We start from the raw sequence: 16,338 nt of genomic DNA on the forward strand, positions 1-16,338 counted from the left end.
AAAATCCAAGGCCTTATGGAATTTACAATCTACTGGGGAGATCAACAATTAAAACACCAGCTGATATATAATGTCAGGTGGTGATAAATACTGTAAACAAAGTGGTAGAGTAGGGTAAGGAATGGAGAGTAACTATGGCTCCTTTTGGTTCAGTGGTCAGAGGTGACCATTTTAAGTTAGCATTTCATAGTAATGAATGAAATGAAGTTAGTATATTATTTATTTTTTATTAGCATATGAATAGAAAATCGTTTGAAGAATTTTCTTCAAAGTTCTATAATCTTTCTCAGTGAATAGTACTTAAGGTTATTTTGTCACCCAGACCAAAACAAGCAAAACATCCTATATTAGACTTCACCCTTACTACCCACATCTAATTAATTAATCATGATTTTTGCTACCTGTGTAATTCTCAAATCTCTTTTTTCCTTTCGGTCTTAGTTTCCCAGGGCTACCATTACACAGTAACACAAACTGGGTAGCTTAAAACCGAAATTTATTGTCTCAAAGTTCTGGAGGCTAGAAGTCCAAAATCAAGATGTCATGTCTGGGCCATGCTTCCGCTGATGTCTGCAGAGAATAATGTTCCATGCCTCTCTGGCTTCTAGCTTGCGGGTCAGTCTGTGGCACTCTCTGTCTCCTTTGTCACATGATGTTCTAATCTGTATCTGTCTGTGTCCTAGTGTCCTGTTCATATAAGGACAACAGTTACACTGGATTAAGGACCCATTCTACTCCAGTATGACCTCATTTTAATTTTGCCTAATTCCATTTGTAAACATCCTATTTTCAAATAAGGTCTTATTTAAGTACTGGCGAATAGGACTTTAACATATCTTTTTGGGGCACACAGTTCAATCCATAACACTTGCCATTGTGTTCTCTTAGGCTCCTTTTTTCCCCCTTTATCACTGTTTTAAAAAGATGTATTAATTCATCTTTATGTGTTCAATAATAAAAAGTTAAAATGTATACTGTGGCAGTGCAAGGATACCTCAGTGTATGAATTTTTGCCTGTCATGCTGGAGACCTGGGTTCGATTGCAGAACCTACACATGCCAAAAAAAAAAGGAATGTATAATGTATAAGAGCCATTTTAATGGGCTCCCAGTGGACAAATCTTGGACAACTGAAAGAAGAAAATAAATATTGATAGTGATGAAATACAGTATAACATAGGAATTCATGAGCCCATATTGATAAAAATAAATGGAGAAAAAATTGAATGGGAAAGAAGGGAAGGTTTTCTTTATAGTAGAATTCCAGCTAATAAATGTAGAAAGATGAGTAAAATTAGAAAACTCATGATTTGGTAAAAACCTAGCAAAAAAAATGATTCAGGCAAGAATCATTAATGAGTATTAACATTGGTGGATTGTATACTAACATTGGTGGTTAAACTATGATGAGAAACATGATCTGTATATATTCTCAAAGTATGTTTCCAGAAGATCAATTACAAAGGGAATGATAGGTTTACAGTAGAGTGTTCTGGCAGACAATGCTAAGCAAGTGGTGGAAAAATTGACATCATATGACTCTTGATATGATGCACTGAGCAGGAAGTAATAGCACTCTTCTGGTGTCTTTGCCAAAAATACATAACTTAGATCTAATTATAAGGAAATTTAAGAAAAAACTAAACTGAGGGGTGTCTTCAAATGATTTTCAATATTCTTTGTGCCAGTTTGAAGCTACTATATACCCCAGAAAAGCCATGTTTTAATCCTGATTTAATCTTGTGGGGGCAGCTGTTTCTTTTAATCCTGATTCAATACTGTAGGGTGGAAACTTTTGATTAGATTACCTCCATAGAGATGTGGCACACCCAATTATGGATATGACCTTTTGAACAGACGGAGATGTGACTCCACAGATTCTAAGTGGGTCCTGATTAGTTTACTGGAGTCCTTTAAAGGAAGAAACATTTTGCATAAACGGCAGAGCCGATGTAGACATTTAGAGATGGGAGACAGAAATAGCCCAGGTGCTAAGCAAGGACTCACAGAAATAGCCAGAACCTGAAAAGAAGAAATTTTAGCAGTTGCTAAGCTAAGAGATGAACCAGAGTTATGTTCCAAGGCAGCTAAGTGAATGCCCACAGATGCTTAGAGAGGAAGCCATTGGCATCAGAAGCAGGAAGCACGAAACCAAGAATAAGGACCAGGAAACGCCAGTCACGTGCACTCCCCGATCACCCTTCCTTGAGCCAAGGCATCTTTTTCTGAATGCCTTAGGACATTTATATGGCCTTAGAACTATAAACTTGTAACATTAAATTCCCCCTCTAAAAGCTGTTCCATTTCTGATATATTGCATTCTGGCAGTTCAACAAACGAATTCACCCTTCAAAAATATCAAGGACATGAAAGAAAAAGAAAGACTGAGGAATTGTTTCAAACCTCAGAAGACTAAAGTGACATGATCACTAAATACAGTCTGCTGTCCTGAACTGCATCTTTGTGTATGTCCTCAATAAAAGACAGGCTCAAATCTTAATCCCTGTTCTCATGCCTGTGAAACCATTTCTAAATAGGACCTTATGAAGATATTAGTTATGGTGTAGCCACATTGTATTAGGGTGTATCTAATCTGTATAACTGGAGACTTTTTAAGGAGAGGAAATTTGGACACAGCCAGTCACTAGAAGCCTAAAATCAGAAGCCAGAGAGAGAGAGATGATCATATAGTGGAGGATTGCCATAAACAGAGTATCTGCTCTGGATAAGGTATGAACTTGCTGACATGTTGATTTTGGACTTCCAGTCTCTAAACCGTGAATCAATACTTCTTCTTGTTCAAGCCAACTATTGTGCGGTATTTGTTTAGACCTGGGAAACTAGGGTAATCCTGGACCAGAAAATATTTTTTTCCTTGTGTTCTTAAGGACATGAGTTGGATAATGATGTAATTGGAATGTAGATTAAATTATAATATGTCATTGATAATTTCTTGATGCTGATAATTGTTTGTGGTTATATAAGAGGATATCTTTGTTTTTTAAGAAATACACACTAAAATGTTTAGGGTAAACGGATATCAAGTCAGAAAAACATTTCAAAGGGTGTCTTCTGTTATGCTTTCATATGGATAGAAGTCACATGGCAATCTACTAGTTGCCTGGCAGAGTGCTTATAATAACCCAAAGTAAGAAAATCTTGGATGCATTCATTCAGTAACTACTATTTTGTGCCAATGCATCAAGCATAATACTAGGTACAGGATGAGGTGAAAACAATTGAATTGTAGTGTTCTCAGGGAATTGACAGAGTTGAGAGCAACAGAGAAAGAGAGAAATTAGAGAATGATGAAGCAAGATGTAGTAATTATTCAATCAATTAATGTAATACAGCACATTAACAGATCGAAAGGGAAAAATCACATGATCATCTCGATTGATGCTTAAAAAGCATTCGACAAAGTTCAGCATCCTTTTCTGATAAAAACACTCCAAAAGTAGGAATCAAAGGTAACTACCTCAATCTGTAAAGGAAATAAATGAAAAACCAATAGCCAGCATCATCTCAATGGAGAGAGGATGAAAGCTTTCCCCCTAAGATCAGGTACAAGACAAGGATGCCCAGTCACCACTATTATTCAACATTGTGCTAGAAGTTCTAGCTAGTGCAATCGAGAAGGACAAAGAAATAAAAGGCATCCAGATTGGAAAGGAAAAAGTAAAGCTCTCATTTTCTGCAGATGATGTGATAACTATACTTGGAAGATTTGGAGAAATCTACAACAAAGTTACTTGAGCTAACAAACAAATTCAGCAAGGTGGCGGGATATAAAATTAATGTGCAAAAATCAGTAACATTTCTATACACAAGCAATGACCTAGCTGAGGAGGCAGTTAAAGAAAAAATTCCATTCAAGATAGCTACTAAAAGAATCAAGTACTTAGGAATGAACCTAAGTAGGAATGAAAAGGATTTGTACACAGAAGATTACATAACACTGCTAAAAGAAATCAAAGGAGATTTAAATAGGTGGAAAGATATTCCCTGCTCATGGATAGGAAGGTTAAATATAATTAAGATGTCAATTCCCCCCAAACTGATCTACAGATTCAACACAGTACCAATCAAAATTCCAACAACCTACTTTGAAGATTTGGAAAAACTAAGTACTAAATTCATCTGGAAGGGAAAGAGACCCCAAATAGCAAAAAGCATCCTAAAAAAGAAGAACAAAGTGGGAGGAGTAACAATCCCTGACTTTAAAACCTATTATAAAGCCACAGTGGTGAAAACAGCATGGTACTGGCACAAAGACAGAAGCATTGACCAATGGAATTGAATTGAGAGTGCAGAAATAGACCACCAAATCTATGGTCAACTGATTTTTGACAAGGCCCCCAAGTCCTCTGAACTGGGACAAAATAGTCTTTTCAATAATTGGCATGGAAGAACTGGATATCAATAGCCAAAGGAATGAAAGAGGACCCCCATCTTATACCCTACATAAAAATTAACTTAAAGTGGATCAAACACCTAAATATAAGAACTACCACCATAAAGCTTCTAGAAGAAAATGTAGGGAAACATCTTTAAGACCTAGTAATAGGAGGTATCTTCCTAAACTTTACACCCAAAGCACAAGCAACAAAAGATAAAATAGATAAATGGGAACTCCTCAAAATCAAATGCTTCTGCACCTCAAAGACTTTGCCAAATAGGTGAAGAGGCAGCCAATTCAATGGAAAAGAATATTTGGAAATCACATATCAGACAAAGGTTTGATTTCCTGTATATACAAAGAAATCATACAACTCAGTAACAAAAGAACAAACAATCCAATAATAAAATGGGCTAAAGATTTGAATAGGCATTTTTCTGAAGAGCAAATACAGATGGCTCAAAAGCACATGAGAAGATGCTCTTTTTCATTGGCTATAAAGGAAATGCAGATCAAGACTAAATTGAGATACCACCTCACACCTATAAGAATGGCTGTTATTAAACAAACAGGAAACTATAAATGCTGTAGAGGATGTGGAGAAACTGGGATACTTATGCACTGCTGGTGTGAATGTATAATGGTGCAACCACTATGGAAGACTGTTTGGTGGCTCCTTAGGAAACTAAATACCGAGTTGCCCCCTGACCCAGTAGTAGCACTACTTGGTATATACCCAGAAGAGCTGAAAGCAACAACACAGCCAGACATTTGCACACCAATGTTCATAGCAATATTATTCACAATCGCCAAAAGATAGAAACAAATCAAAGCTCATCAGTAGATGAGTGGTTCAACAAAATGTGGTATATACATATGATGGAATATTATGCAGCAGTAAGACAAAATGACATCCTGAAGCACATGACAAGATGACTGAGCCTTGAAGACATAATGCTGAAGTTAGCCAGACACAAAAGAATAGATACTGTATGATTCCACTTTTATGACCAGCATAAAGGTATAATCAAGGCTTTAATACAGAATATAGGGGACTTAGAAATACATAGCTAATGAGGTTGAACTCCAGTGTAAGGGAACAGATAGGAGTGAAGGTGGTTCTTTGTGGGTCTGTAAGTAATATTACCATATTGAAGATGAACAAGATTGAAAGGAGTTGTACAGACTACATATTCCATTGATTAACACTAGAAATATGAAGTCTCACAATAATTACTTCAAAGATATGATTCTTGTATGAAGAGTGTTTAAGCACAGGGTACAGGGGGGAAACTGCTATTGCATGCTATGAGCTATGTTCAAAAGGAAACCTCAGCACTACCACAGCAACAGCAGAGGTAAATAATGGGGGGAGGGACAAGACTTAGGAGGAGATTTAGATTTTCTATTTGGCCATGGTGTGTTTATTGGTTTTCTGTCTCTTGGGAACGATGAAATTATCTAAAATTGAGAATGTTGATGGACTGTGGACTTTGGGTCCTCTACTTGTTGCCCAATAAATGCAGATGGCTGAAGGATGCACTGACAGAGAAGTGAACGAAGGTTGTGCTGCTACAAAAAGGAACAAAGTTGTGAGGCATGCAATGATGTGAATGAATATGTGGGACATTTGATGAGACAAAATAAGCCAGAAACAAACGAACAAATTAACAATGGTATGGTCACCTTTAGAAAATGCTTATAAGAAAACAAGGGCCTAGAACGTAAGCTTTTAGAGCAGACACATTAAGTCCGGAACGGTGATTATTATTTCTGGATTCTAAGAGGCTGTTTTATATATTTAACCTGATATTTAGAGATAAGAATGAAGTTGAACAGATTGTGGTTAAAGTAATTCAGAACACAGGAGTAAGGATGACAGTGTCTATATTTTAGAACCACACATTCTCTTTGAGACCAATGGAAGAAAGTTTTATTTGGTCTGGAACTGAAATCTCCTGTAGTGCATAATCTAATTCAACCTATCTGTATGGCTTATTTGAACAATTGAAACACAGGGAGCACAGAATAAGAAAAAGGTCCTTTAATCCTGTATAGCTTATTGTAATGTCTGGATACATCCTAGAATATATTGAGCAGATAATCAAAAAGTATTGACAAAGTCCCCTGAGGGATGGGAGAAAGATATGAAACTGTTAAACCTTACCATCAGGCAATCCCCTGATACTGTGTCAAACTTTAGGGACACCCAAATCAATAGGCTTGCTCAGGAGGCTTACTCTTGTGAAGCTTATGCAAGCAGCAGAAAAGCTTAGACTACCAATAGGCATACCTAAGAGTTACTTCTGGAGGACCTCTTTTGTTGCTCAGATGTGGCCTCAGTCTCTCTAAGCCCAACTCTGCAAGTGAAATCATTGTCCTACCCACTACGTGGGACATGACATCCAAGGTGAAAGTCTCCCTGGCAATGTCAGAGATGACTCCCAGGGATGAATCCAGACCTGGCACCATGGGATCAACAATTCCATCCTGACCAAAAGGGGGAAAGGAAGTGTAATTAATAAGGTGTCCGTGGCAGAGAGAGTTCAAATAGAGTCGAGAGGCTACTCTGGAGGTTGCTCTTATGCAAACTTCAGTTAGACCTTGCTTACCTATCATAACCTGCCAACCCCAACCAGGACCATTCCAGCCAATCCTAAAGAACACCTAGGGCAATATATAAGATTCCACAAGTGTTCCATGCACTAGAATAACTTTCCAGAAACCTACAACCTCCAGATGGGTCCCTGGTCCAGATAAGTCCTGAAACCTAGAGGGCCCGACCTCACCAGAACATCAAATAATTCCATCTCCCTACCCCATATTAGTGACAGAACTTTCCAATACGAGAAATTTAGAATTGCCATAGCCCAAACACCCCTAAAGAGAGGGATAGAGAGAGCAAAGGTGATGGTGGAATTATACATAAAAGGTAGAATTTAACAAATGAATATGAATGCTGAATCATTAAATTGATATTTCTTTTAGTCTCTAGTATCTTAGAGCAGCTAGAAGTAAAAACCTAAAATTGTGAAATTGTAACCCATGTCAAATTCTGAAATACATTCTACAACTAATTGTTGTGTTGTGCTTTGAAATTTATAGCTTTTTTTGTATCTATGTTTCATAAGGAAAGAAGGAGGAAAAGTCTATTGTGATGATAAAAAATATTTAAGCCCTCTAACCTATATTCTGGAGCCGCTAGAAAGAAAAATCTGAGAGGATTGTATGGTAGCCCATGACAAACTCTGGAATCTTTCCTGTAGCTACTTGTTGAAGGGTGCTTTGAAAACTATTGCTTTTTTTATTTCTTTGTTTTGTATATATGTTATACTATACAATAAAAAAAATTAAAAAAGATAGTAAATATTAATATCTGACAAATGTAGGTGAAGATTTATGAGAAATATTTTACTATTTTGCTCTTTTTCAGGATCTGTAAAATTACTTCAAAATAAAGAGTTAATAATGTGTAATGTAAAAAACACTAGAAGGATCAAAGGAAATTAGAAGACAGTAGAAGAAGGGTGTTTCAATAGGTACAGTTTTACAAACAAGTAAAAAACTTGTACCTACATTAAGCCACAAAGAAAAAAAATCTCAAGAAATAGAAATATGTCCATGCCACACTCACAGACCAGTTTTGGCCCTAAAACTGACAAGTAGAAATGGAAAGTTTAGGTTTAAAAATCCAAATTAAGACATTCTTAAACAACTCACTTAAACCATATGAATTAAAGAAGAAATCTCAAAGTATACTTCCAAACTACTTAAAAAGCAAAAAGAGCAAGTCAAACTAATGAGATGTGGACTAATCTATAGTGGGGCAAATTCATGGCCTTAAATCCATTAAAGCCACTTTTTTTTCATTTTTTAATTTACCTATGATAATTTGAAAGCAAAAAGAATAACAATATTCTTGAGGTTTACAAACATAGAGAGGCAATGATTAAAACCAATAGCATAAAGGATAAAAGGCGGACATCAAAATATACTCTTAGTATTGTTTTTTTATTATGTGTGAAATGGCATAATGCTTTTTTTTAATTTTTTACCTTTTTTATTCTATAGTATAACATATATATAAACCAAAAAAATAAAAAAGCAACAATTTTAAAGTGCTCTTCAACAAGTAGTTAGAGGACAGATCCCAGAGGTTGTCATGGGCTACCATACGATCCTCTCAGATCTTTCCTTCTAGCTGCTCCAGAATATAGAGAAGAGCGAAAAAAAATTTATTTTATCATTACAATCGACTTTTTTTGCCTTCTTTTTTTGTGAAAAAGAACAAATATACAGAAAAAACCCCGATAAATTTCGATGCACAGCACAACAATTAGTTATAGAACAGATTTTAGAGTTTGACATGGATTACAATTCCACAATTTTAGATTTTTACTTCTAGCTGCTCTAAGATACTGGGGACTAAAAGAGATACGAATTTAATGATTCAGCATTCATATTCATTTGTTAAATCCTATCTTCTCTGTACAACTCCACCATCACCTTTGCTCTCTCTATCCCTCTCTTTAGGGGTGTTTGGGCTATGGCAATTCTAAATTTCTCAATTGGAAGGGACTGTCACTAATATGGGGTAGGGAGATGGAATTATCTGATGTTCTGGTGAGGTCGGGCCCTCTAGGTTTCAGGACTTATCTGGACCAGGGACCCATCTGGAGGTTGTAGGTTTCTGGAAAGTTATTCTAGTGCCTGGAACTCTTGTGGAATCTTATATATTGTCCTAGGTGTTCTTTAGGATTGGCTGGAATGGTCCTGGTTGGGGTTGGCAGGTTATGATAGGTAAGCAAGGTCTAACTGAAGTTTGCATAAGAGCAACCTCCAGAGCAGCCTCTCGACTCTATTTGAACTCTCTCTGCCACTGACACCTTATTAATTACACTTCTTTTCCCCCTTTTGGTCAGGATGGAATTGTTGATCCCATGGTGCCAGGTCTGGATTCATCCCTGGGAGTCATCTCTGACGTTGCCAGGGAGATTTTCACCCTTGGATGTCATGTCCCACGTAGGGGAGAGGGCAATGATTTCATTTGCAGAGTTGTAAGGCCATTATTTTTAATCAGATTAGAATAAAATAAATCATATTCTTCTAGAAGTCAGGGCAAAAACATTCAAAATACTAAAAACCCAGGAGAAACTGTGGTCCCTCCCTCTGTGCTCTCACAATGTTCAGTCAGCCAATGTATGCCCAGAGAGCATTTTCTGAAAACCAGTACCAGATGCTGGATCAAGAGGTGAACCAGAGAGTGCTACCCTAATGGAACTTATTTTGTGCATGTGTGTGGGGGGGTGGTAGGGGCAGGGGAGGGTGATGTCAGACATTATTCTATAAATTTAATCATTGTTATAAAGAAGTAGTACAAGTACTATTCAGTATTCTTAGTGTAAAAACTACTATAACTATCTCCCTACAGCCTTGCTCAGGCTCTCCCTCTTTTACTCTCTTCTGCTCTTTTTTTGCTCTGATTCTCTCTCATCTCCTTTCATCATTCTCTTTCTCTCTCACCTGAGGATGCTGTATTTTAATTATTTTTGCTTCATTTGGCACCTACTCTGCTTAATATATTGTTACTCTGTGGTAGTTAATGAATGAATGAATCCAAGAATTTTAAAGATCTTGTAAGCTACTATTAAACAGATGCTGTGCTAGATAACCCATAGATTTTCATTTGAGTTCTATTTATTAAAACAAAACAAAAACAAAACTCTAGAACACCTAGGAAATATAGCGAATACAAAATAACCAAAGAATACAGTTTACACAAGCTAGTAGACTATTCAAGCAGTACTTGAATGATAGAAATTCTAAGAAGCGGTTTTTGTTGTTGTTAAATCCAATTTTCTTCTTTCTAATTCCACCTTCTCCTTTAATCTTGTTTTAATTATTTATTTTTATTGGCATATATATTACATTTACATACTATGTAATCATCCAATATGTACAATTAATGGTTCACATTATCATCACGTAGCTGTGCATTTTCCTCACAATCAACTTTTTTCTTTTTTTGTGAAAAATAACATCTATACAAAAAAGCAATACATTTCAAACCACATTGTGACAATTAGTTGTAGAACAGATTTCAGAGTTTTGTATGGGTCACAATTCCACAATTTTAGGTTTTCACTTTTAGCTCCTCTAAGATACTGGAGTCTAAAAGACATATATCAATTTAATGATTCAGCATTCATACTCATTTGTCATACCCTACCTTCTCTTTATAACACTACCATCACCTTTGATCTTTCTCCCACTCTTTAGGGGTATTTGGGCTATGCCCATTCTAACTTTTTCATGTTGGAAGGGGCTGTCAGTAATATGGGATAGGGGGATGGAACTAGTAGATGTTCTAGGGAGGCTGGCTTGGTCTGGGGTCCAATCTGGAGGTAGTAGGTTTCTGGAAAGTTACCCCATTGCATGAAATCTTTGTAGAATTTTATATATTGCTCTAGGTGTTCTTTAGGATTGGGAGGAATGGTTTTGGTTGGGGTTTGGCAAGTTATGATACATAATGTCTAACTGAAGTGTATGTAAGAGTGACCTCCAGAGTAGCCTCTCAACTCTATTTGAACTCTCTCAGTATTGATACCTTATTTGTTACACTTCTTTCCCCACTTTTGGTCAGAATGGCATTGTTGCTACCATAGTGCCAGGGGCAGGCTCATTCCTGGAAGTCATTTCACATGCTGCCAGGGAGACTTTCACCCCTGGATGTATTGTCCCATGTAGGGGGTAGGGCGATTGTTTCACTTGCAGAGTTGGGCTTAGAGAGATAGAGGCCACATCTGAGCAACAAAAGAGGTCCTCTGGAAGTAAGGAAGAGTCATTTGTGTAACGGATAATCATACCTAACTCACCTTTAGAATGCCAGAGTGTGGTATTTCAATGTGGCTACTACGAGGAATTAGTAGATGTAATTTACTTGGATTTTTTTTACAGATTTTTGAGAAAGATTAATATTCAAAGCCTTGGGGTGAGAATGAGATTGGAGGAGTCAAGGAAGAGCTGGGGATGGCATGATAGAAAAAGAGGTAAGAGAAGTTGAGGAAGTGGTAGGCAAGGACTAGAAAAGGTAGATCATCTAGGCCATGGTAAGGATTTGGGCTTTTATTGTGTCGTCTTTGGAAGGTTTTGAGAATGGCACCTGATTTATAGCTGTAAAGATTCTGGCTGCTATGAGAATAGTTTACAGTGAAATAAGAATGGAACAGGGACCAAATTGACTGAATTGAAAGCTATTGTAGTGAGTGATGGTGGCCTGGACTGCAGCAGTAGTAGTAATCCAGAATTTATGTTGAAGGTAGAGGGGACAGAAACTTACTGTTGATTGGATATATGGCGTGAGAGAGGAGTCAAGGGTGACTTAATTTTTGGCGCAATCCACTGATTGAATACAATCCTTACTGGTCTCCTTGCCCTCTAGGATTTTAGTCTATTTGGGGGATGGGGTGGGGCAGAGAGATGTGTGCTTCCTGGAGGCTGCGTTTGAGGGCCCAGGGGTTTAGTTAGGAGGTTACTGCAATGGTCCACTGAAAAAATGAAAGGGGCCTGTCCTGGGCAGTGACTTTAAATATGGAGAGGTATTCCGTGGGGAGAGACTTGACATATTTAGGAGGGAAAAACTGCCACTTAGGAAAACAGCTTAGGGTTATTTACTAAAACTGAAGAGTTGGACGTTTTTCCCCCCAATAATTCCACTCATTCCTATATATCCTAGAACAGGGATTACCTGAGTTATATATATATATTTTCAAAGGCGGATATGCAACAGCGACTATATGTGGCCTTCAAAACCTAAAATACTATCTGGCCCTTTACAGGGAAAGTTTGCCAATCCAACTGTACGTCCGTGATTCTTAAAGTGAGGTTCCAAGAGCAGTAGCAGCATCACCCTGGAACTTGTTAGAAATACAGATTATCAGACCTCATTATAGACCCTCTGGATCAGAAACTGTAGGAGTTGGGCCCAGCAATCAGTGTTTTAACAAGCCCTCCAGGTGATTCTGATGCCCATTTAAGGCTGGAAAACCACTGTTAGAGAAACGTTTGCACCTGTGCACCAGGATGCACATTCAAGAATATTTATAGCAGCATTGTGCAGACTAGCCCCAAATTGGAAACAACTGCAATGTCAATCAACAGCTGAGAACATGAATAAATCAGGGCACATTCACATAATGGTAATATTCTATATCTTGTGGTTAAGGGTTAAGGGCGTGGACTTTGGAGGCACACTGCTTTTCTTTGAATCCCAACTGAACACTAGTTGTATTAACCTAGGGCAAGTTACTTCACCTCTTTAAAGATTCCGTTTTCTTTATCTATTAAAGGAACATAAAAATAGTAACCACATCATAGGCTTTTGTGAGGTTTAAGCAATTATCGTTGTTAGAAGAGTGCTACATAAGTATTTAACAGGAAATCTGCACGTAACATATTATGATGTTTTAAGAAAAAAATGCCAATTTTATGAGAGTAACGGTTTGCCCTTCAATGTTGCATATAAAAAATGATTAAGCAACTTAAAGGTGGTGTAGACTTTGGAACCTTAGGTATAAACATCGGCTCTGCCTTTGTGATCCTTTTACACATGTGCACAATACCTTAAAATTGCCTCTGCGATCTTGATATTCTCTGAGAAACACTGCCAGACCTAATGTGCAAAGTGGCTCCTTGACTGCAAGATTTGGGTTTTTCCATGAATCAAGGTCAGATACAAGCCAGTGTCTAGTCTGCTTACCGGGGGGATAAACCTACGTCTAGATTTGGGGCAGGACTACAATCCTGACATCTCCTGAGACTGCAGCCTTTTATTCCTACTATGTAAAATGTTTAACAATGGCAACAGTGGCTAAATACACAACAGACACAGAAAGAAATAGATCTTTCCTCCACTGTAGAATCCATATACTTTTACTATACCCTTGGGTCTAGCACCCGGTAGCCCTGAAATATACATTGCTTTGAACTATTAGGTACAGTTCAAAGATCTTCGAAGAATACGATCTTCTCTGTCGTCTTACTCTCCATTTCCTAGGATGGGTTACTAAACAATATAGATGGGTTTAAGGTGCAAACAGCTACAACTACTGACTGCATTTTATGCTTGTCTAGAGCAGCAACCTACACGCACCTGGATCAGAAAGAAAATTACTAAAATCACTTCCTCTAAACATAAAAAAAATTAAAAGGGGTCGAGAATATCAATCTCGAATGCAAAAGACCCAGCTACAGCAAGCCCGCTCTTGTTCCGGAGCTACGTAGAAGAGCGGCGCAGCTGAGACCAGGCGGCCTCCTTGTGACGTCAAATCAGCGGACTCCGGCCGCGGCTTCGGGCCGGTTCCGGTTCCCGGCTTTCCGGGCGCGAGCGTACGCGAGCGCGGCGGCGTTCTGCGCGTGCTCCGCAGAGTGACTCGAGAAGGTTGGATCGGCTCACGAAGGAGATGCGGGATTGGTTGATGCCGTGCTGGGGGGTTCCCTGCCCCTTTCGACAGGGGTAAAACAATAAGAGGGGGCGGTGGCAAAGGGGGCGGGACGTCCGTGTTCCTTGTTGCTCGCCGCAGCGCCTGGCGCCTGGGAAGGTTGTGAGGGAAACGACCTCGCGGCTCTTTGGCTTTCGAGGCTTGAGGCTTGTTGGAGAAAGGAGGCGGCTAACGAGAAGAATCCATTGCAGTCGCGTCTCGGCGACTTTCTTGCTGACCTCCGCGCGACGTACCCGCCGGTGTGTACGGGGGCCGGGAGGGGAGATCGGTGTGGTGGTCGGGAGGGGACATTCCCTTCGCGCGCCGTGGCTCGAGGCAACCGTCTTGTGCGTGAGCCTCGGTGTCCGCGGTGTCGCGGCAGAGAGAGACATTGTTCTTGTGGACTGCCTCGGCTGCAGCTGGTGTGTGAGATAAGCCGAGCTTTTCCTCTCAGGTGAGGGATGGGAGGCCGCGTGCGAAGGGAACTGACCGGCGCGCCTTCTGCTGACGGAGGCCTCTGAGGGCACAGGTGGGGCTGGGGTTTGTTGGGGATGAGGCGGCGAGGTGGGAAGGGGGCGCAGTGGTTCCCGAATGCGCGCTGATGGAGCCTCATTACCGGAAGGGGAGCGGGTGTTTCAGGGTGGGGAACCGACGGCGTAGTCTCCGACTCATTGGAGGTTCCTATTCCCGGTTCCATCCGAGCTGGGAGGCCGGCGACGCCCCGCCCGTGGGGGAGGGGAAAGAGGCTGTGTCGGCGGAGGCAGAAGCGACGCAGATGCGAAAGTAGCGGCCTCCGGGCACCATTTCTGTAGACGGAAATAAAATCCGGGTTTAAAGGCTGCGTCGGTTTAGCCTATCCAGTACCTAGTGTTCTGCCGAGTTTGGCTCCGTCAGGTTTAGCCGGCATGTGTTCGGCTACCTAGGCTGTAAGGTGCGCCTGCTTCGTGTCCTTTTTATGCAGGCGATCGGTAGTGACCCGGGAATAGGAGAGAGCGTTGAGTACTTTGAGGAATGGCTTTCTTCCTGCTCCCCATCTTTACAGAGGGAAGGTCGGGCAGAGTATAAGACTCCCTAGAGCTAGTTAATTTTGTTTATCGAATCTAATTGAATTTTTCTCTAAACGTTTCTTTAAAATTTCAATGAGCCACTTTTCTGCGAATTATGTACATCTTCCATTTTCCACGTGTATGAAATTTTTTCCTCACAAGGGATACCTAGTTTCTTAGTAGATTTAGGCTGGGGTCCCCTTGTTTTCTTGAGAAAAAAAAGAAAACTAAACACGTGTGTCGAAGCTGGGGTAAGAGCGAAGTTACCCTTCCCCTCCTGTGTGATGGTTGTGGTATTAACTTGGTATAGAACTAGTTTTTAGGTTCGAGGCTCCACGTTTCCTACTAACATTCCAAATACTAGCGTTGCACCTAACCTGGATCTATGAACCATTGGCTGCGGTTAAGGGAGCGCCGCGTGTGCGCGAGGGAAAGATGGAAATTCTTTATCCAGCTCCGTATTTGGCAGTTATTATCGTCTCAGATATGTTAACAAGGATTCCGAGTAAACATTTGGCCCTGTTAGTGTTCCGTGGTCCCCATATGCAAGATTCCTGGTCTTAAAAAAATAATAAGATACGATCAGTTAGAAATTCTTAGGATTGGATTGTGTGTTTTTTCTTTGGCGATAAATGCCTTAACTTTTATATATTAGGATTAGTCTTGTGTATCTTTACGTTTTTGTGTGCATGAGTGATGATCTTCAAAGGCTGTTTAATTCTGAAAAGTATCAAAGAATTGTAAACACCTCAAATGGATTGCTTTCTAAGATCTGCCATGATTCAGACTGTTGAGTATTCAGGTTGAAATGTTAGTGATGGTGGACAAGTATCAGTGGAGAGAACTGGAATGCTTGTAGGGTTGATGGAGATCGGAGGTAGAAGACAGAAAGTAAATCATTTGAGCGTTCCGTTTGCAGGCAATCCTGGTTTGAATAAAGTGTTGGCACTTTTGGTAGCAGGACTTATTCGTTATCTCTGTTTGACTTGTAAAAGATAAACCTCGAAATTTCTGTATCAGCTGCTAAAAATCAATACATTTATTTGTATCTTTAAATTCTTAATAGCTTCCTTATCTTGCATAATTACTGCTGTTATCAGTATTGAGAATCTTCCTAGGTCGCTCTAGAAAGAATTTTTCCTCACACATTTTATGCTGCATGGGCATGGGGGTGGTGAATGACCCCTTTTCAAGGCTGGTTTTGGTAGGCACAGACTTGTATGGTTTCTAGCTTAAAGTTAATGAACAGAGCAGACCCGGTTCTCGCCACCGGTTGACACTTGTTTACTAGGTGGTAGAAAAAATTTGGTTCTTCTCCCAGAACCTCTGGCCTGACTTCAGAAACAATAGAATCAGTTTCTTGACAGCTGTCTCAGCTTATTTTTATCTTTTCGTTTAAGATATTTTACCCTATT

At 39.5% G+C, this 16,338-nt stretch overlaps 2 protein-coding genes across 3 annotated transcripts in view; one reads left to right on the forward strand and one right to left on the reverse strand.

Annotated features, from left to right (window-relative positions):
- Positions 1–488: 488 nt before the first annotated feature.
- Positions 489–15,210, reverse strand: LOC143668374 (uncharacterized). The gene is made up of 2 exons (XM_077143152.1): positions 13,550–15,210; positions 489–687 (listed from the first exon to the last, which is right to left on the reverse strand). Exon 1 carries the CDS (start codon positions 14,572–14,574, stop codon positions 13,849–13,851), a length of 726 nt encoding a protein of 241 aa, XP_076999267.1. The 5' UTR covers positions 14,575–15,210; the 3' UTR covers positions 489–687; positions 13,550–13,848.
- Positions 13,933–16,338, forward strand: part of G3BP2 (G3BP stress granule assembly factor 2) — a 35,333-nt gene continuing 32,927 nt past the window's right edge. For both annotated transcript variants that reach the window (XM_077143150.1, XM_077143151.1), the window contains exon 1: positions 13,933–14,137. The gene's annotated coding sequence lies outside the window, so the exon portion shown is untranslated. The remainder of the gene's footprint in view (positions 14,138–16,338) is intronic.

This window comes from Tamandua tetradactyla, chromosome 24 (genome assembly GCF_023851605.1).
Source record: "Tamandua tetradactyla isolate mTamTet1 chromosome 24, mTamTet1.pri, whole genome shotgun sequence".
Classification (NCBI taxonomy): Eukaryota; Metazoa; Chordata; class Mammalia; order Pilosa; family Myrmecophagidae; genus Tamandua; species Tamandua tetradactyla.

Bases quoted from the DNA above. Each gene is read 5' to 3' on its own strand.
- LOC143668374 (XM_077143152.1), bottom strand. From the start codon at position 14,574: ATGGAACCGGGAATAGGAACCTCCAATGAGTCGGAGACTACGCCGTCG.